The following is a 23,118-nucleotide window of genomic DNA, read 5'->3' on the forward strand; positions in this document are numbered from 1 at the left end:
TTTCACCAACCAAAGACATCTTTGTATTTTGGAGACATTTCACATCTGCAAACGCTGTTATTTTTTATTTAGCACATTTGTGCCATCTCCCTCTGTCTTTCTCTTAGAAACAGACCCAGGTCCTAAAGTGGAAAATGTATTTAACAAATATTCAACAGATCCTGACTTTCAGGAGCTGCCTATGCCTGTCTCATAATGTAGAGACTTTAAAAGACCCGACTGTGAACAGAAGACGTCAAAGTCAAAGACACTTCATTAGATCCTTTGGTTTTGTGAGCTCGAGCTTCATGTTCCGTCTTCACCCATATTCACAGGTCCACACGTTTTCTCGTCATCTGTCCAGGAGGACGAGTCGATCCTCCTTGTTTTCACAGTGTCAGAAACATTCCAAAGCTGCCGACCTCTGACCTCCATCTGTCGTTACCTGCTCACAGCCCTGTCATTTCCCATCTATCACCACTGCCCTGTGGTGCAGCTTTATACCTATCACTCAGTGTCACTATGTTCATATCTTTTCCTCTTCCTGCCTTTTCTCTCAGGGCTCTTTGCCTGTCAGTAAGGTGGGTGTGGACAAAGTCGCCTGATTCCTTGCTGAATGCTTCCTGCAGGAGTCTCACCCTGGGCACCGGAGCAGATGCACTGACACTCACACACACTCTCACACACACACATACACTAGTGTACATGTTCATGTGCATGTTTGCAAAATGAGGTACATTGTAAGAGAACAGCTTTTGTTGACAGTAGCATGGGAATTAATATGGAGAATGAATGAAAAAATTCCTCAGCTCTCTCTTTATACACGTTGCTGCACACACCCAGTATTTATGAGAGGTTATTAAACACACAGTGTGACTGAACCGGCTCACCTTGCTGCCAGCCGGCGTGGGAGAGAGGCTGAAAGGGCTGGTTCTCATCGGCTGGACCTGCTGTAAAACGGACAAATAAAAACAAATTACACTCCGGGTGTTAATTTTCTCAGGAAGCAGCAGTTTTGTAATGTACTTGGTCGATATAAACGAAAACACAGCAATAGTTAACTCTTCGGCTAAAATGATTTCAGCTATAATTTGCAGCTATTCTCTGATATAGTTATGTTCTTAGAGAGATTCAGAATCATGTAGCACGATTTGAGAAAAGCGTGTTTTAATGTCCAAAACAAATAAGATTAAACGTTATTGTGATGATTTGATAGTTGCTAAAACAAACACATTTCAATAGGGCAGACTTTAAAATATAATGCAAGTTATATTGCTCAAATCAAGAAGCACAGTCTATAGAAACAGAGCTGTGGTTAGTTTGGATATATTTTGAATAAAGGCTGAAATAAAGTCAGTGGATTTAAAAATGACAAGAGAAAACCAACCTGCTCATCAGGGCTGTTTCTGTCAGAGTCTGAAACACAGAGGGACATACAGTAAAAAGCCTTTAATATTCTGTGTGTTCACCAATTCATAGAAATGGCCTAACTGGTTATTTAAGTATAGATTATATATATATATATATATATATAGTGAGATAAAATCAGATTATATAAAAAAAACAACACTAAAAGATACTGGACATGACTGACAAAAACAAATTTTGTTCATATCATAAAATAGTGTGTATGTGTGTTGTACCTGAGCTGTCCCCTGGATAGTCAGCCCCAGGCTTCTCCTCCTCTGCTGCTTTAGACATCCTGATATCTGCAGGAGACACATCAGAGAGGAGCATGGGAAACACACACAAGTACATAAGACCAGAAAAGCAGAGAGTTGTTGGCTCCAATCCCCGGCCGACGGAAACAAACACACACTGCAACTATTGTCCAAGTTCTGTTAAAACGTTTGACTGTGACACACAAAATACTGATGTGAAGTGTGACCTATCAGGAGGTAAAGCTGGCAGACGTTGTTGCTGTTTATTTCTTTTTTTGTTTGTTTTGCATTTGTTCATTTGATCAAATAAAAGGGTAAAAACAGGAAAAAGAGAAACGTGAAAAAAAATGCAAATGTGTAATTTAATTATTGAACAATTTAAATTAATTATACTTTGCATATAAATATTTGAACACATTGAGTTAATTTAGTATTTAAATGACAACTTCAAAATAATCCCATAACATTTTGCTTTAGAATAAAAAGTGCATGAATTATTTGGTGAATTTTAATATTAAAAATTGAGTTAAAATTTGTGTTTGTGTAAAAGATGCACAAACATCAATTGCAGCTTTTGCATAAAACTACAGAAAAGCACAAAGTCAAATCTCATCCCTGTAGAATTACTGACTCTGACTCTATCTCCGTCCTTGCACTCATTTCCATCCCTCCCACTCTGCTGCTGCTTTTCTTTCACCATCAGACAACAACCATACAAACAACCGGCGCTTCCTGAACCACAGGTCAGTCTCACTCCTCTGTCGGGGTCAAAGTTCAGCTGAGATCAGCGCAGTCAGGAACATTTGAATTCAGCTTTAACAGATCATCTAAGGGAATAACTCTGTAAAAGTGTGTCCTCATCTGCTGTATCTTTGAAAACAACAGGTGCAAACTGAATGTTGCTGCTGCTGTTCTGTGATAACCTTGTTACTCCACTATTGGCGATGAAACCTTTTCAAAGCCTGGCTGGATAAAATCAGAAACACATCACAGTCAGGATGAAAAAAGATTTTGTTCTTAGTCCCTAAAAAGAGGCGCAGCATTTTGTTTACACTGTGAGATGAAATGAGACTTTTAAAAATGACCCCTGCTGATAATTTCATCCTGTTTACATTAACTATGGCCTGCAAACAACCAAGAGGAAGGCTCTGCTAAGCAAAAATGTACTTGACCAGCAAAACTGATGATAGCACGCTCTAATTTAAGTCTTTAAATGTAGACTTTATCGACCCAGGATGTGGAACTGGGATTAAGAATCAGCTTTTCACGGCTGTACCTTCTGTTTGCGATGACTTCTGGGATTGCAGCAGTAATTGGTCCGGGAAGAAAGACGCCAGAGGAACTGCTTACCTGAGCACCAGACATTACTCAGCACCATCGCCGCCATCTTGGCTAAAATAAGCTACTCCTCCCCCCACCGCACTACGCTCTTAACTTCTGCCTGTCTCCTACTTTTACATCTGATTTTTCCCTCTTCAGCTCAACAGGCGGCTCAACGAGAGAGAAGACATCTCGATAAAGACGCTGTGAGAAGGAGCTTAAAATCTAAGCCGTGTGATTTAGTGCACACTCTGTCTTTGGCATGAGGTTCATGTGTCTAACAGGAAGCTGAAGCTGTGAACATAATGATGATACACCTGATAAAACATCCCTGCTGCTCCTCCATCCTGCTGCGCACACACACGCAAACAGAAGGTCCACGTTTTCTGTGTGAGATGCTGTGAAACATGTAAGGCAAAGAATGAATGAAAGCTTGAAAACAAAAGAATAGCCATATAAGGCCGGTGTCTGTGTGTGTGTGTGTGTGTGTGTGTGTGTGTGCAGTAAAAGCATCAGGGTCACGGTCAAGTTCAAGGTGTGACCAGAGATAGAGCAAGGCAGGGAAGGAGGAGGGGGGGAGGTGGCGATGAAAGAAAGACAATGAAAAAGAAAAAGGAAATTGAAGCCATTTAAGCCGGCATCGATAAAACTAAGGATCTGAGGCAAACGAGGAAAAGATCAAAATGAAGAGAGAGAGAGAGAAAAGACCATAAAAATGTGTTTTGCAGGTAGAAATTTACTAAAGAAAGATCCAAACCTGTTTTTTTATAATAATGCACATTAATAACTTTAACCTAGATGGTTGATGGTGATTAAAATAATACAATGGCTGTGGATAATGACATCTCTTGTTCGTTAATTTGATGTGTGATGTGTGTTGCTTTAAGACTGTCATACGTCTCTGTGTTGGTCACAATCAAAATCTAAACACACGCAATCAGAAGAAATTCCCAAAAGACCGAGCAGATAGTCAAATAGTCAAATAGTCTGTGCAGTTGCATAAAAACACCAGATGGTGGCAGCACCATCCTGGACATACTGAGCAGGACCATGCTGGACACTCAACGTTACCTCTTGATTTTATATATGTCACATTAATAAACAGCATGGCACACAGCAGGAGGCCAGGAGAAAAATGTCTTTTGTTTTTAGTATAAATCAGTGTGAAACAGCTGGAGGTCAGTCTGCTGTCAGAGGTACGTTTGCAAATATTATCCCCGACTAAACGCTGGACAGGAACTCCTGAAACACAAATAATCACAGGCTTAAAGATTCTCCAACGCTGAATTATATCAAATCCACTTCAGTTCCTGACAAAACCACAGAGATCCACACTGATGTTTTACTGTTCGGATCGATTATTATTTTTCTCTATATTGAAATGACCTTGCTGTATTTTTGTTGCTCAGACTGACTTTACTCAGATCTAAATAAGACGCAGTTGTGTCTTTATCTCTAATACTAACACCAATGACACACAGTACTACTGGTATTACCTCAACTGCTACCAGGACTATTACACCTTATTTTTAAAAGTACTAGTAGTTGATGATGCTACTACTGTTAGTTGCTACTATCACACAATAAAGGTGCAGCCATTGTAAAACAGTGAAAGACCCTATTTAAAAATATAATTGACTGAATCCATTTCATTCAAACACAAGGTTAAATGTAACACACACACACACACACACACACACACTGTTATTATTCCAGGCTCCTCTCAGCATATGAAGAGAGGGACCCCATAAAATCATTTTATCATCCCGCTCCCCCTCCTCATAATGCCTCAACTGCCCCTAACCCCTCTGGCCATGGTGCCTTTTAACCCCCACCCCCCATCCATCCCAACTACCTCATATATGCTAACAAATCACAGCCCAAGCCCCAAATGTCACAGACGTCCAGTTTTATTTTCTCTGATCAGATTTGAACGCGCCTCCCTGCATCCGCACGCTTCCACAACAAACCTTCCACTGACATCACACCTCTTTGATTTCTGCAATTTGAAGATGAAGGTGAAGATGAAGATGATGAAGTGTAAAATTTCAAGTTGCAGTGACCGCCGTCCCAACACACTCCTCCAGCCTGGGGCAGTTTGTTAGCCGCTGCTCGAGTGTAAGCCAGCCCCCCCCCCCCCCCCTTTTACTCATCCTATCAGTGCTAATAGCATAGAGAGAGGAGAGGCCACTGGGCAGATGATGTATCTGTCTTCTGGGCTTGACATGGCCAGCCTGCCTGGGTGTGAGAGGAGGGGGGGTGGAGAGTCACTGTCAGGGAATTAGAAAAGGGAATGGGGGGGTGGGGGGTACACAGGGATAGGATGGCTGGAGGGGTCCTAAACTCACCCCCCCCCGTCACCCTTCATGGTCCCTCCTTTTTCGCCCACCCACCCCAGTTCAGTCACGCCTGTCAGGGGCTGGTGACAGACGGCGCGTGGGTTTGTGTGTGTGTGTGTGTGTGTGTGTGTGTGTGTGTGTGTGTGTGTGTTGTTGCCTGTTTGGCGTGTGGATGTCAGAGGTCAGGCACATGGTCTCGACCACCTCGCGCCTCACAGTCACACACATACAAACAAGCTGCCTGCCCTTCCCACCTGTCCCCTGTCACGTTCATACCAAACACACACACACACACACACACACACACACACACACACACACACACACACACACACACACACACACACACACACACACACACACACACACACACACAGTGTCAACAAGCAAAGCTGCAAATGCTGGAACAGGAATATTTTTAAAATCAGCAATAAAACAAAAAGATTCTAAAAACAAAAACTACTAAGATGTAAAAGCTGCAGTAAAATATTCACTGTCATAAAAAAATGTCTAAAGTTATTTTTGTACTGGCTCTTTTTCTTTGACTATTGTTTTAAACTTAATGCATTAAAAGTCACAGTTCAAATAAAATATAAGAATCTCTGAACATTTTAAAGTTTTCCTTTTACACTAAATTGACTTTTTTAATTTCATTACTGTACTGTATAAAATGTACTGTATAAAAAAAAAGTACATGCTGCTGCAGTACAAACCATGTTCTTCTTCTGCTGGTTAAAATTCAATACATCTGACATAAAGACAATGTGTGTCTCATTATAATGACACAGCTGAAAACAAAGATCAGAGCTGGAAATATCTGTTTGCATTTAATGAGAATATATTCAGCTGAAGATGAGCGGAGACACTGTTGTACACATGAACATTAAAATGACACACTCAACCATGAAAATGAGAAATTATACTTTCAAATGATGCCACCCTGCTGAGCATATCCTCATATTCCACAGATGTGGATTTAAACAGCAATAGTTATACAAAATATTTACACTCCAGATCTGCTTTTTTCTTAAAAATAGTTTCGACTTGACATAAAAGACGAAGACACTCAGACCGACTCCAACAGCCAAACTCTGAGTCCACAGCATCCTCGAGTCCTGGAGATTTATCAGGAGCTACCTACGCCCTCACCCCTACTGAAAAATGAGCCATTCCAGGTCCGACCCTGGTTTGATAAGTCCTGTAGCAGAGACACGCACTGATGCACTTGTCACTTTCCAATATAAATATATTTTCAGATTATTTGTGAGAGTATTTGGCTGTGGAAACACTGAAAATATAAAAGAACTGAAGGTTGAATGCGCCGACAGTTCGTCTGCATGAAAGTCTCCAGAGGTAGATGCATCATGCTCCTGTAGCTGCCTCCACATCCAGTTTAACATCTGTCCTCACCTGTTAGCATCCCTTTTCCTTCTCCTTCTCGCTCACCTCCCACCTCTCTTTGCCCTCCACTTGGTGCTTCCTTGATTTATTCTGATCTCTCTCATTTCCTCTCTTCCTCAGCTATAATATGACCATCTTACTCGAACTTCTCTATAACCTTCCCCCTTCCATCTAAACCTTTCTACGTCTTTTCCTTCCCTTAATTTCCCGGTTCCCGCCTCTCTCTCCCTCTGTCACATCTGATCTCTACCACCTCGTCTCCTTCTTTCTCCTCTAACCTCAGTTTCTTTTAACCTCTCTCTCCCTGTGGGTTCATTTTCTAGTAGCACTTTCTTGTCTCTCCCGCTCATAAATGTGAGTTTAATACAAACATTTGCTGAAATACTCTGGAAACAGGAACATATTGGCAGAGATAATTCCCTTAGGAGCATTGTATTTTTGTGCTAAAAATGGGACATTAAGGTTAAAATGGCTATTGTAAGAGCAAATCTCAGCTTTGTCTCATAATTGCTCGTGAAATACTGATAATGGGGCGAGGATACAAAACAAAATTAAACAATTCATCTAAAATCACAATTTTTTTTTGAGGCAGAAATTGGTCAATTTGAAGCTATTTTTGTCCCATTACAGGCCTTTTTCACTGCTCCAGTCTGATCTTAGGGACCAACAGTAGTTCTTAACTTTCAGCATCCCCCAAAAACTGATCATTTCTCTTTCAGAGTAATGTCTGTAACCAAAACTCTAATCTGCCTCCCTCTCCACCTGTGCGTCTTTATCTCTCCTTGGCTTTTACTTCAGCCGCCCTCCCTCTCCTTCGCCAGTGGTCAGCAGCAGCGGTCATATGGCGCCACTGGACAGCGCTCTGCTAGCACAGGACACACAGACCCGTTGCCAGGCAACAGCAATGAAAGATCACTGTGTGTGTGTGTGTGTGTGTGTGTGTGTGTGTCCACATGTGTGTATGGGTGTAGTATGTGTGTGCACATCTGCCGCTCACACGTTTGTGTGTGCACCTGTGAGAGTGCTAATCATGAAGAATAAACATGTTCCCCTGCCTGTAGCTGGGCCACACAAAGTACTGCACGCTAATCTCACACTCTAACAACTAAATATTAAAGGATTGTTCCGGCTTTTTATTTTCCATAAGAAAATAGTGAAGCCAGAATGAAACCACAATAATTTAAAAATGACCCCATGTTACAGTTTAACAGCAGGAATGTGTTTCATCTCTATAGTTTGTCAACACAAAAGAAAAACTATTTTCAATTTTTATAGTGAATCGTGTTTTCAAAAGGCCTAACGTCTCCAGGATCTGTATGAAGAGCACATAACAAAGATTACATTTCAGTATGCTCACTCAGGCTTTACTAACACTGACCTGTAAGATAATTCTCTCTACTGAGGTGACAGTTTTCGTAAGTGATTTGTTTCATAGACTGAGGCTGAATGAGTAACGTGCGGAGACGACGGCTCGTTGGTGATTCAGATAGGTGTGTGTTTCTTTGAGCACCCATGAAAAAATACTGCATCTGTGTACCTTGTCTGTGAGTCACAGACAGACAGTGATTGTGTGTGCGGATGCATGCATGCATGCATGTGTGTTCACGAGCATGCGTGAACGTGCACAAGGGCAAGCGCTTTCCGAATATGTCTCTAGAGTGTTTATTATATCCGATACAGTACCTCTTTCTCGGACCACATATTTCTGTGCCGATCGATTCCTCTGACTCCCGACAAGACAATAATCGCACCACCCTCCCTCTCTCCTTCTCTCCACCATTATTACTGCCCTCCCCATGGAGCACAACGCAGGGATGGAGGGATGGAAACAGAGAAATAAAGGGAGGGAGGACAAGGAGGAAATGGTCACTGTGTGTTACTTCGTTTTCCAGAATCTTAGTGTTGGGGGCTGTAAAGATAGAAGGAGAAAATGTGTGTGTGTGTGTGTGTGGGGGGGGGTCACAAACTGGGAAACACAAACAAATGAGCAAGAAAGATGAAGATAACAAGCAGATGCTGTAAATTTGGGGAATTTGGGGGAATAACAGTGGAGGCTGGGAGACATGACAGAGATGGTTTCAAAGAGAAAACAAGGTGAATAAAGAGAAGGAAGAAGGCGATGGGACAGTGGGGAGGACACAGAGGAGGGAGCAGAAGATAAAAAAATAAAATGACAAAAAAAAAAAATCAGGATTCTGGGGATAATAGCTGAAGGCAGAAAAATGACGAGATGTGCTGAAAAGAGAATTAGAGGAAAAAAAAGGTAAGTGTGGATAGAAAGAACGGGGAGAGTGAATGGATGAGTGGTGGGACGCTGGGACAGTTAGTGAGGAACAGAGCAAAGCCTGGAAGGAAATAAATGAACAAAGACGAGAAAAAAGACAAAACAAGGAGCCAAATATTTCCAACATGGTGTTAATGGTGATGAGAGAGAGAGAGAAATAAAAGGCATGAAGACGAAGGGAGCGGAAAAAAAAAAAAGAAAAAGGCAAAAAGTGAAAAATGAAATATAATGGATGTGTGTGTGGTGCAGCGTGAAGTGTGGTGTGACAGAGCATCCTCACAGGAAATAGCAGGAAGGAAAAGATAGTGACAATTGGACTAACAAAGACACACCACCTCGGCTTGATGGCGTGTGTGTGACTGATTGGATGAGGAGGGAGGGGGCAGATTGTGTGCAACAGAGTCGATGACAAAATGAGCCGATGAGGTGGCCACCGAGGTGACCAAAAAATGAGACGGGGCCTTTGAAAAGGAAAAGAAAGGTCAGATGAAAGCCACGAAACACGTATGTAATATCCAGGTTTTCTCTGTACAGTATTAGCCTCCCCAGAAATTTTCCTTTTGAGTTTATTTGCACAAGAAAGGAAATAAGACGTGATTAAAATAATAAAGACAAACACGTAGAGTTAACTGGTTTTCATTGTTATTTACAGTGCAGATATTTCAGTGGTGTTTCTGACTCAAAACCCTGCAGCCTCCTTTTCAGCTTGACCACCACGTTTATTCGATGGGGGATGAAAGGATCTCATAAGTCCAGGGATGGCAGAATTTTCTCCACCCACAGAAGATCATATTATCCTTCAATTTAGAGTTATGAGGTTGTCATGTGACCAGAGGGATATTTATGTTCAGAGTGTTTGGATTCACGGTGAAAATCCCAGTAGTGCCTGAAAAAATAAACCTAAAAGCTCTAAAACCCTCTTTGTTTTTCTCATTGTGATGAATTACTGCACATGCGTCTTTCTTAAAGTGAAACAGAAAACACCAAGTTTCCTAACCTACTGTTTGCAGCTCTACAAGTGCAAACTAATGAATGGGTGTGTTGAAGGCAGCCATGGACGCCCTGTGATCTACGGTGCGTGCTGCGCGCCGTTAGACGGTTGGGTTTACAGGTTTATCGATCGGACCTGACTTAAATTGGCTCCCAATTAAACGGAGCGCTGATTTGACCTCTTTACCCCTTCCTGTCCTCTCCTTTCCTGTCCTGTTAAATATCCCTCCCCATCGCCTTCTCCTGCTTATCCTCCCCACCTCCTGCGCACCGGGCTCTTCTCCATCGACACATCCATCTCTCCCTCAGTGTAATACCTCTACTCCCTTCCCCCCTTCGTCTATGGCCGTCACCCCATCTCCATCCTCTGTTAGCAGCACCTACCCCCCTCTATTTAAACCCCATCTTTCTCTCTATCATCATATAGCCCTGCTTTCCTTTCTCCTCGATGTCCTTTTCTCACCTTTCCCCAGATCTGATCTTTGCTCTGTTTCTCTCCTACACTTTCTCTCAGTCAATCCATCAATCTCTCCTTAAATAACAACGATGAATTATTAAGCGTATTTATTCAAGCAACATTAATTATAAAATACAGGCAGCTTGCGAGTCTGTTTGCTTCGGCTATGGATGGAGAAGGAGGAGAAGAAGAAGAAGAAGATGAACTGAGGGCACTGGGAGGCAAAGGAAAGGTGGAGGGTGAGGTGGTTTGTGGATAGTGTTGGAGATGGGGGAGAGAAAAAGAAGACGAAGGAGGTGAAAAGGGGGTTAGGAAATTGGTGTGGCTAGCGGAACAGCTCCCCTCCCTCTCCACCACCCCATCTCTTGCTCCCTCCTCACCCACCCTCCCCCCTTCCCTTCCCCACTCTGCTTTGTATTCTGCGGAGATGACAGGGGGAAAGCTTTATTGCTCTGAGTTTGTATCGATCGGGGCCCCGCAGAGGGGGTAGCCAGACCCACACACACTGGAGGCCCTTTCGCAGAGGCCGCCGACTGCTGCCCACAGCCCCCGCCTCACCCCGCCAGCCCCACCTCGCGTCAGCCAAATACCCTTCCCCTCTTCTCTCCTTCTTTTTCTCTCACTTTTCAAATTGCCGGCTCCTTCTCTTGTTCTGAGAGGTCAAGAGACGAAGCGCGACGGCTTTTATTTACCTGCGTGCAACATCGACGCACCCGAGCACAGAAAGCCTCGCACTGCAAAGAACAGACTTTAAATGAGATTGAATGAAAACATGATCTTCCTGGCAAAACACTTTTAACCAAAACACACACATAAGCAGAGGTGAAACACATTCGCCGAGAGCTGACATGAATATGCTCACACATAGCAGCAACCCACAGGTACACACACACACACACACACACACACACACACACACACACACACACACACACAATCCCAGGCTGCAGGGCTGAGCTGCTGTCCTGACCAGAGCTGCATCAGAAATCCCTAATCTGGGAGCGTGACTGTCCTCAGTTCCAGCAAGCAGGGATCAGGACGCTCCGGGCAGATTCCGAATTTAAGGATAAGATGGGATAGGGATGCAGGTTCTGAAACCACCCCAAGGGACAGAGGGATGGGATGGAGCTGGGATGAGAGGAGGTGGAGAGAGGGAAGATGAGTGGTCTGATTTGTGCACTGTGCCCCCTTCACTGTGCACTGGACTTCCCAGCATTCCCAGGGGCAGAAGGCCCAGACAGTGGACAGACAAGCAAACCAATGACTCCCTTTTTAATTCTAATACACACAGAGACGCACGTTCACACACATTTACAACTGTTACGACTGAAGGAAAACACTGGTGTCATTTAGCGTTACAGCACATTGACTACATTTATTCTATTTGTCTCAAAATATTATTAAAAAATCAAATGTTCCACGTAGGTATTTAGCAAAGGATGCAAGATGTAACATCAAAAAAAGGTGTAGTTTAATATGTAATTGTGTAATTTGAAATGTAACCTTGTGCTAAAAATTCTGGTGGCATTTAATGGCTTTATTAGTTTATGGCTGAGAAAACTCTTGACCCCTAATAAAGTATTTCTTTAATGGATTCTCACTTCTACCTGGATGTGACTGGACAGACTAGATGATTATACAACAAAAGGTCTGATGAAACGTAGTAAAGATTCACTACATTTACTCTGATGAGCAGTTTACTGACACGTGCATTTATATTCAGTGGACTGTGATGTACGAATAAGCTACAGTCCAGACCTGCATCAACGAGAGACCCAGAATAAGGATCTTGTTCTCTCTGTGCCACAAAGCTGTGGGGGCACTAGGGAACATAAGTGCATAACAAATGATGTTTCTGAGGGAGAGAAATAAAAACTAACTGCATGACAAAACTAAATCAGATGTTTTTCTGGGATTTGAGCCTCCCAACTTTCCGGCCACCCGTCTGAATGTGTCACCTCCTGGCCACCATCGCTGCCTTCCACTTAACAAACTCCATTTTGTTGAGGTGGGCTGAACGAATCGGCGAGTCGGCCATGTAGAGAGAGAGAGAGACAGCGAGAGACGGACGAATGGACGGCTCGAGGGAAGAATGGGTGCTCAAGGCCACCCTGCTCCGAACCCCCTCCTGCTTCAACTCTTTCGCTCCAGAGTGGCTGTTATCTCTCTATTTTTACACTCCTTCCATCAACAGACCGCCCCAGACCCACTTATGTTCACTCACCAAATGACACACGAACACACACGCGGACAGGAGCATACACAATAACAGATGCAGACAATGACCGTGGTGCTGCTAAGCCACTGTGAGTCATCAAGCAATTTTTTTATATGGAGTTGTATGTGTTTGTATGTGCAGAGCATAACCTTTTACAGAAACTGCAGAGCACCTGCTGCCGTGCTGTTTGACCAGAGGTTTGATCAGGAGCGGTTTTCCTCAGCATTAGTCGGGCTTAGAGACGTCTCTGTGAAAATGCTGCGTTTCACCCTTTTTATATGTGAGATGACTTTAAATTTGACTCGAGTGTGGCTGAATTCCTTGGAAGACAAAACACAAAAAAGATGATAGAAGCGAGCACAAGACTCCAGGTACAACATATCAAGGTTGTTTCATTCAGGTGAATTTTAAATAAAATGCTTTTTTCATTACAAGCATTTCATTATTTTGTAAGCAAAACATTTTTCACATAAAAAGTTCCTCATTTCAAATAAAAAGTGCGTGACAGAGGCAGGTTAAGACTCCTTCTGGCTGCGTGATGGTTGTCGTAATACCTGAAAATACACACAAATAAAAAAAAAAATAAAAAAAAATAATAAAAACACATTGAATACAGTCACATCAGTGAGGTTGAGGAAACAAACGTCCATTACGCACTCAGACACACAAACACACACATACAATTGCAGCCTTCCAGAGCAGAGATAATTGTAACAGCCATAAAGAGGAAAAGTGTGTGTGTGTGTGTATGTGTGTATGTGTGCGTGAGTGTGTGCGCATCATTATATGGATCAGATCCATAGGGGGTAGACTATACAATAATGACCAATTTAATGGAAAAGTCCATCTTTTAGTGGGTGGAATGTGTGTGTGCACACACTTAGACCGTAACACACAACAGGGATGCCAGCAGGACGCCATTACACTTTTCACTAGAATATTATGTCTTATGCTGTGTGTCTTTATTATCTCTACTATAATCATGTCCTCTTTCTGTGTGTGTGTGTGTGTGTGTGTACGTATTGGTCCTTATTTACTGTAGATGAAAGCACGCTGGCATATGTTGGACCACCACAGTGTTATGTTCAACTAAGACCACTGTGACACACACACACACACACACTAACAGACACACACACGCTGCCTGGCTGACTGACCTACCGCCATTTCACACTACTGACCAGTACAAATTGGATAAGGGTCCATTCTCTCTGCACCAGCACACTTCCACACACCGATACAACATGCACAAATACACTTGTACACACACACACATGCACAAACATGCTCTACACAACAAGCTCAAAATGGCCGAAATGCTGCGGTTAGAGTCGGTCTCTCAGTGGCGAGTAAAGTTACAAAGAGGAGAGAGGTGAGATAAGAAAGGTGTGTTGCTGCTGCTGCTGCAGCTTCACCCTGGTGCTTAACTTTGATAATGCTCCTGCGATTCCAACACAGATTTTCTGGTTATTAAAATGTTTCAGCTCAGTGTTTTTACAGATCACATAAAGAAATGGAAAATTGAAGAGTTACATTTAAAAAATATCTTAAACAATTTCCTGCATTTGCTCTGTGGATAAAATGTCAGAAAACTTCAGGTTACTCACTCTCCTTCACACCGATGATCACACTGATCAGTATGGATCTTGTGTCAGGGCCTGGGTTGTCTTCTCTAAATTATTTTATTTTGGAGCCTGGATGTATCTGTTCCTACTTTTCACATCGTGTGTGTGTGTGTGTTTGTGCACATGCTTTCTTCACTTTATTAACAGTGTGATCTTGCTTCAACTCTCCAGTTTCTACAGAATACATACATCTCAATGTGTGTGTGTACATATATATATATATATAATATATATATATATGTGTGTGTGTACACTTGCTCTCTATTACGCTGATGAAACACTATTGATTGTGAGCCAGGTTTTCAATGCGGCAGCTCAGGTCACAATGCAGCACAGTAAACAGTCCACGCTACCTTTTGCTTCCTCCATCCCCACCTCAGCTTTATATAGAGCTATGTAATTACAGCGTGGTTTTGCTTTACCCCCCTATAGCGTCTAATTGTGTGGATGGCAGGACCACATGCTGTCAGGGAGTGGCTGCTTTGTGTATGTTTCAGATGTTTGCCTTCATGTGCAGGTCTGGCCCACTAATGTCCATACAGGCAGAGGTGTGTGTGTGTGTGTGTTGTATTCTCCTGCAGTCCGACTGGTGTTTTTAATCTGGCTGTGGAACAATTTAAGTCACATGTGATTTATCATCCTACACTTAAAAATCCAGGCCATTAGTCTTTATTAGAGTCGGTATCATCTTTTTTTTAGAGATATTTTTTATTCCTCATGTTTAACCCATGCAACACTTCAGATATAGCTGCAGGTGCTTCCCCTCCAACCACAACCAACTCATCCACTTATTTCTCAGACATCATGATAAACAACAGCACAGAATGAGCTCAACTAAATATATAAATATAAATATATTACTCAGTCTAACCCGTGCTGATGTCGGGGGAGTCTGTGTGAGGTTTAACTGGGTGTACCTAATAAACTGAGTACGTATGGTATGTTTGAGTATTCACTGTATTAAACCAAATCATTAAAATCAAAGCAGACATGCAGCTTACTTTAATAACAACGGCTGGTTACACACAGATCTAACACCAACAGAATAAAATTACAGGTCAGTGCAGTGTCATCTTTAACGTCTCAATGCAGCCGCTTGTTGTGGTTTTTGTGCATCTCAGCAATTCACAAAGCCACAAAAGTCAGCAAAAACATTTAACTTTAGCAAGGAACGTTTTTAAATTAATGTTTCCCAATGCCCCTATTTTTCCTTTGTGTTGTATGCTACTACTCAAATACACACAATATTACTGTTTACATTTTAAGGTAAAAGTACCTTTGGCATTTATTTGCTGATGCTCTGCTGTAATTATCTCCTCTGAAATATTAAATCTATCAGTAATCAATGACTTAGTGACCAAAAACAAAGTGCTGTGAGAGGATCTACATGAGAGTTACCCACGTCATCTGAAAGCTACGCTAACAGATTCCTTTTTACAACCTAAAGTTAATTATCTGTGGCACTAAAATCCACGTTTACCTCTGTGTTTTTTGCTGTTTTACTAATTCTGCTGTAACGTATTATGACTAAACTGAAAGTGGATAGCTCTAAGCGAAGTGTTACGTAGAAATAGCAGGGTTTATTTCAGCGTCTGAATGTCATCACATGCAAAAGAAATGGAATAATATCTGCAGTACTGTTTCACCAAGGGGTGGTTGTAATGTCATATCAGGGCCTCTCTGGGGGCTCCCACCTGACCACATGTGCTCCTGTGTTGGTCTAACTTAGTGTGTACATGTGTAAATTTGAATATTTGTATACTGGTGTGTGTTTGTACTCACAGGCGGGCCACGTGGCCCGGTGTGTTTACATTTGTTGACGGGGGCACGCAGGCCAATATCTCACGGCAATCGATGAACAAAGGAACGAGAGGGTGAGGCAGGGGGAGGTAAAAAAAAAAAAAAATCGGTAAGGAAAGCAGGTTATCTTCTGTCATTAACGGAGGGATTCCCGCGCTGAGGGAAGAGAGGAGGGGCTGACGGGTTGCGTAGGGGAAAGACCTGGATTCATTGAGAAAAAACACAGCGTGTTTGGCATGAAGAGAAAGCAGACAATTATCTATATTGATTAAAGCCAGCCAGCCAGCACAGGCAAGACAGAAAACTATGGCTGGATCAATAGACTGGGAGGGAGGGAAAGAGGGATGTAGGGCAGAGGAAAGACGGATAGTTGGAGATGAGACGGTGAGGGCCTGAAGAGAGACTCAACAGATGAAAAAGTGAGTAGAGACGGAGTATTAAGAGCAAATAAAAAGAGAAAATGAATTAAAGCAAGATGAGGGAGGAGAGAGACGGGGAGGCAGCGAAGGAGAGATGACTGGCAAGAAATCTCAGCGCGAGGGATGAGGTCAATGAATTTAACCGACAGTAAAAGTGTTAAATAAAATGACGGGTGGGTACTAGATGACTTAGCATGTAATGTACTCGAGGAAAAGAGTGTAAGGAGATCAATAAGTCGACACACGCGCTGTACGTGTAGAAGCACGTATTCAAGGAGCAAGTAAAACTGATGAGGAGGACGAAGAAAAGAGTGGGATGCAGAGAACATGTTACATTCATGTATCACTAAATAAAAAAAACATATTAGATTCTCACCTTGGTGTGAAGCTAACTGTGGTTTTAAAGTTCAGTCACTTTAGTGCCCAGGGAATATTTACACTCCTGCTGTGTGTCTATATCATTATTGTGTTATTGTTTCAAAACTTCTTTATTGTTAAAAATCAAGACTTTAACGTTTTTCAGTTTCCAGTCATGTTCAGTTTTACAAATGTCAGCTCTGACTGTGGTTTAGATTTAATTAGCAGTTTATCTGTTGCATGCAGCTCTAATGCTTCACTATCTAAAACAGGATTCATGTGCTATTGCATTCTGGGTAAATTAAAAGTTTTTGTTTTTTTTTTAAACTAGACCCCATCAAACTGCTGGGCTGCATTTACTCACCAAGTCAAAATTCAACAATCATAAGGTCGTTTTAAAACCGAAGGCCAAACCATAGAGGAGAATAACAGTGTGAGAGCTGAGCTGCAGGTGTCAGGGCTGATGATGTTCTCACTTTAACGTAAACCCTGCAGATGGAAACAAGATGGACGACAGAGGTCTAGTTTGCAACCTTTTGGAAATTTGCTTCACAAACACATCCACCTCCTCTTTGTCTCTACAACATTATTTTCTGCTCCTCTGATCCTCTTCGATTTCTCTCACTCTTCCACTTTCATTCACAATTTCTCCATCTCAGTTCGTCTCCCTCCTCTGGTCCCGCTTCTCTCTATTCATTCCCTTTCTCCCCTCTTCACGTTTCTCTCCCTCTATCTGTCCTTCCACAGAGTCAGCCTGATGGTCACCAAGGTGCTGTAGTGAGTAGTACGGAGGATTGTAGGTCTGGGGCGAAATGGCCCTTAAATGGCTCTCAAACTCACACTGGCTTTATTGATGCTCTGGCCTGACGCCAGACGCTGTGTCTTTGTGTGTCAGGGGAAGAGTGGTGCTGATTGCTATGTTGATTATACAGAATAGCACTACACCTCCCTGAAAGCTCCTTAACATGGCTGGTGTGGAGAGACAAGACAGAGACAGGTGGAAAACACGACACTGGTTAGAGGTTTGATGCGCTGACGGGCTACTTTCTACATGTGTGAGAAAAACAAGTAAAGGAAGCCTCCAAATTAACTCTAACTCTTGTTTTGGCTTTTTGATAATCACAGCCCAGTGATTAATAACGCCACGATGTCTCACTGGGATTTACTAAATAGTTAGTGCCAAAATAACAAGTTTAGTTTGAACCTGCCTATCAAGTCGATATTTATTTACAAGACCTTCAGTTGACCAATCCACACCACCACCACAGAGTCCAGCAAGTTAAAGTATCTAGATGAGCCTTTAACAGCGTTCTAGAAATGGATCATGGTGCAATGCATTGGTAATGTTGCCTGCATTGATTCAGTCTTATGTCTGCAAACTAAACTGGGAATTTAACCTGCACACATTCACCTGCTCTCAGTCTTCTTTTCTGTTCAAAGAAGACTGATCCACCAGTCGAACCAGCAGGATGCTGCACCTCCTTAACAGGACACATCTGCTTAGACTCACCAGATGTTTGAAAGCAGACACATAATTAGCATCAGCGTGCAGGCTTCAACGTGACTGCTCTCCTCTTATTGAAACCCTAACATTTATTGACACACTAAATGAAACAGCCAATAGAGTTTATCTAACTGATACATCACTGGGGTGGTTTGAACAATCTACGTTTGTATTGAGAGGCTAAAATACATATATGGATATATCACAACACATGCAGCACACAGCCAGCTATTGTTACAGACAAACCACAATGCTTAGGATGTTGGAGATAAAGAAAAAAACCTGGCTTTCAATCATGCATCATCGGTGTTGACTAATCAGGGATGATGCATTTGTGTGAAGCCGTATCTACAGGCTCCAATGGTCACAATCCTTTACAAACATGACTGGAAGTGATAACAGCATGTTGGTGTAAAAAACGCTAGTCGCTGTGTAGACAAACCTCTGTGCTGGTCATATCTCTCTGTCCTGCTTCTCACACACACACACAGACAGACACACAGACACACACACACACACACACACACACACACACACACACACACACACACACACACACACACACACAGGCTCCATTTGAGTGACCCCAGTCAGTCATATATGGTTAGGAGTCTCATCCACATTCTGGCTGAATGTCTGGCTTCTTTTTCTTCAGCTGACATTGGCATGTTACTGTGGACACAATGCAACATAAAGTAGTGCACACACACACACACATGCACACACACTGTATACATAAATGCACATGCACGTTCTCTGTCCTTGCTCACACAACCAGAGCTGAGGTGCGATCAGAAGTGTAGAGTTGGTTTCAGCCTCGGCTCAAAGAGCAAAATCCCAAACTAAAATTAACTCAGACTTTAAATGAGCATTGCAGCTTTTTTAATACCAGTCCCACATAAACAAAATGCAGATCGGTTATTACCACATCATATTTTCATTCCACTGGGGGAAAAAATGACATATTTTGATATATCGATATGAGGATGCCTCAGTAACTCGCTTTGATATTGCTCCTGACATGCGATTTGATAAATGACTGAATTCAATAAAATACAATCTACTGTGACAGACTTGATGAAATTTGGGATGCAAACGTATGTTAAAGTATGTTTTCTATATGGGATGGTGGTCGGGGTGTTTGTATGCAGAGTTACCTTGGTTATCAGGAGGAGTGACGGGGTGTGTGTGTGTGCGTGATTGAGGGGGCTGGGGGATCACACTTATGAAAAATAAATTTCAAAAAGCCAGCATTACCTCTGCTCAGGACCGAGCTCTAGCCTTTGCATTTCAATGTGAGGTGCAGCCTCCATTATTTATGATGCTTTACACCTCAAAACCACGGCCTGCCTCTCTCTCTCTCCCCTTATCCCCATAGTAACCACTAGCCCTGGGTCTCCAGAAACACTGTCTGTGTGCAGGGAGGGAAGGAGACAGCGGCCTGTGGGATGGGTTGGTGCCGACAGACATTTGATGGGTGACAACATGCAGGAAGTTCAAAACCAACTTAGACAGGCACTGATTTATCACAACCTGATATTAAACTTCACACACAAAAACCTTTAGAGACAGAATAGAAAGGTTTTAGTGCTGCAGACAACAGCTACCGATTACTACAGATGTGTCCTCAACTTTCATTCTGGTGTTATATTTACAAGTTTGTTCAGTGATAGTGCCGGCTGTCATATCGGCATCTACTCCACGTCAAAATGCTCACTCTCTGGTGCACGCCTTTCTGTCTTCCTGTCTGTCTCTGCCTGATAGGAAGCTGAGCTTTATCTTGACATGCAAGATGCTAAACTGTCAGAAAATGTGCAGTATATCCACACTGAACTGAAAACAAAGGTGGGTTCTATGCTTAAATGTAGAATGAACATCCTATGTACACCAAGTGTATTGCATTATAAAATCTGACAAATTATTATACCACAAAATATTTATGCATTAACTAACTATCAAGACCTCTAATACAACCAGAGGGTTGGTGTTTCAACAGAAACATCGTCTTTACAAACAGGATGTAACAAGGTTTAGTTCTAATTCTGTGCTGCCATTTAGTTGTAATTACCATCACACACACACACACACACACACACACTATTCAAAAGTTCTCAAAAGAAAAGAACAAAGCTACTCTCACATGAAAATATCTGCTTTGACAAAATAAACAACAGCATATATGCCTTAAAAAAAAAAATCACTTCAGCTCAGGCACTTCGCTCTCTGCTCTCAACACACCCAAACATATTTATGACAAATCTAAAATTCCAGGCAGAGGCACATTGACTGTGGGATCAGTTTTAGAGTCAGATTTTCTCTGAAACCTTTCTGACACTGAGATGGTGACAGGATGACCGCTGAAAGCCAACTGTTACCTCAATCTGCAGCCTCAGCTCTCCCCAGCTATACAGTGAGTTTCAGCTCAGTTTAAATATCCAATTCACTCTCAGCGCTCCCACAGCGCCGGCCTCAGCTGCAGGAGGCAGCTCTTTCAGCAACAAGGCTCAGAGAAAGCCACTGTACATCACCTGCTCAGCACCAAACAGTAAGCAGGTCAAACTGGTGACAAGCTGGTGAATATAGCAGAGCCAGACACTTCCCTCGGTAGCGTGTGGAGACCAAAAACTGAGCTACAGCAGAGTTAATGTTGAGCTTTCATTCCTCAGGCGTCCAGAAGGACAACTCCAAATGGACTGAATCACAATCTGATCGTTTGTTTGAAAAACGTTTGTTTCAGTCTAACACATCGTCACACCCTAATTGTGTCTATTTTGACTACAGGTCATGGTGATGTTGAATTTGACTGTGAAGACAAACAGGCTTCAGGAAAACAACATTTATTCCAAATTCTTGACAACAAACTTGCTTTTACATAAATCATTTCAAATCCAACTGAGAATAAATTTGGAAAGTAGCCGACTGGATTATTTACTGCAACGACAGGCAGGAGGATTTTATTCCTGGGTAATCTGCTTGTTAACTGAACTGATACACACACCCACAGAATCGTCCTTCCTGATTTTATTTTATTTTATTTTTTTTACAAGCGAAGCGATAAGAGCCATGATGGAAATAAAATGCACCTAAAAAAAAAAGAAGACGCTGAATTTTCCTTTAAATGCAACTTTCGTTTATCAGAAGCATCAAGTTTACGCAACATCGTCAAAGGGGAGTTCCACCTCTTCTCATAAACCATCCGATATAAAACAGAAGAGGATCTCTGTGGTTTTCTGACCTGACAACATCTGAGCACACAGGACGCACACATCACTGAGCACTGGGTAAAAACTATAATGCCCTTGAGGACCGTGTTTACTGTGTTAATGGTCTTTTTGCTGCTCAGCTGCTCCACACACATAATCAAAGAGACCACAAAACATGATTCAGACGGAAAATTAACAACTGCACCTTTTTCCTCAAGTTCAAATCCTGCTGAGCTGCATGTATGTCCATGATGTGACTAACAGACAACACGCACGCCCTCCTCATGGTTCAGGCTGAGATGCACAGTACGGGCTCGGTGGCCTCTGCACGCAGTTAAAGTGTAAAATGAAGGTAATGTAATAACCACAGAGCCTAGAAGGGACGAGCCTTTTCATGGTGGGAGATTTATAGTTTTTGAGCGCAGAAGAATCTCCATTTCCTGAATTAGAAGCGAACTGACCCCAGCCCTGTGACAATAGTTGGCGTGTAGCGTTAGAACATCTGCCAGACATTAGTCAAATACACCATCGCTTAAATGATGGAGCTTCTGAGGGGGTTGTAAATTACAATGGGAAAGAGGAGTAATATCCATCAGTCCATCCATCTGTGTACGTGTGTGTCCGGACCCTCGGACAAAAGGCCTGCTGCTGCTACGTTGACCAAAAGCTCTGCTGGTCAGACTTAATGAACCTTACCCTACCCCCCACTCCATCACACACACACTCTGCCCTTCCCCCCGGTGGCTCTCTCTCCTCTCCAACCCTACCTTGGCCTGCAGTGGCTGTGTCACTGCTAATATTGACGACACTCCACTCTCTCTCCCCTCTATTTTTCCTCCCTCCCACCCCTCCTGCTTTGGCCGGCAACCGCTGTTGTCCACATCTCACCTCATCCATAGTAGACAGTATTGATTTTCAGCACGGAAAATAAAAAAGGCCATGAATTTTAATGCCTCACTGTCTGTCTGTCTGTCGCCCGCCCGCCCGCCCTCTCTCCCACTCTCTTATACTCATCTTCACCTCCTCTTCTTTTATTCTTAAAGCATCTCTCTCTCTCTCTTTTTCTCTGATGCATCTCTTTGTCTGTTCATCCCTTCCCATTTCTTTCTTCTCTGACCACTGCTCTCTCGCTCTGTCCACACACCGTCACCACTCTCTCGCTCCATTTTTCCCTCCCTCATTTTTTTCCTAAGGGTAAGGGAGAGAAAAAAGTAGGGAAGCAGGTGTGGAAGATGCAGTGATATGTGTGTTTTATCTGCCATTTCCCTGCTTATACACCACCAACCCTGTTAACTCATCTGTGCGAGTGTGTATGTGGTGGGATATGGGAAGAATATTTAAGATTAAAAAAATCTTTATGTCTTAGTAAACATTAGCTCATTAAAAACCCCTTACAGGCAGCGTTTGATTTGAAAAATCGTCTTTTTTCTAGATCACAAATTTTGGCTGTAACACCGGTGAGGCCTTTCACGCCGTCTTACCTTCGACTACGGCTGCAGCTGAGCTCTATTGGATTTATTTCTTGTTTTTCAGATGGTTATTAAGCCTGAGAGTAGCCACT

General features: G+C 42.6%; 1 protein-coding gene across 5 annotated transcripts in view; it reads right to left on the reverse strand.

Moving 5' to 3' along the window:
- The window catches only part of pou2f2a (POU class 2 homeobox 2a), a 63,764-nt gene that overhangs the window by 13,489 nt on the left and 27,157 nt on the right, over positions 1 to 23,118 (reverse strand). For all 5 annotated transcript variants that reach the window (XM_026299551.1, XM_026299552.1, XM_026299549.1 and 2 more), the window contains 3 exons: positions 1,623 to 1,688; positions 1,367 to 1,395; positions 870 to 929 (listed from right to left, as the gene is read on the reverse strand). In XM_026299551.1, coding sequence (XP_026155336.1) covers positions 870 to 929; positions 1,367 to 1,395; positions 1,623 to 1,688 — 155 coding nt within the window. The remainder of the gene's footprint in view (positions 1 to 869; positions 930 to 1,366; positions 1,396 to 1,622; positions 1,689 to 23,118) is intronic.

Source organism: Mastacembelus armatus, chromosome 11 (genome assembly GCF_900324485.2).
Source record: "Mastacembelus armatus chromosome 11, fMasArm1.2, whole genome shotgun sequence".
Lineage (NCBI taxonomy): Eukaryota > Metazoa > Chordata > Actinopteri > Synbranchiformes > Mastacembelidae > Mastacembelus > Mastacembelus armatus.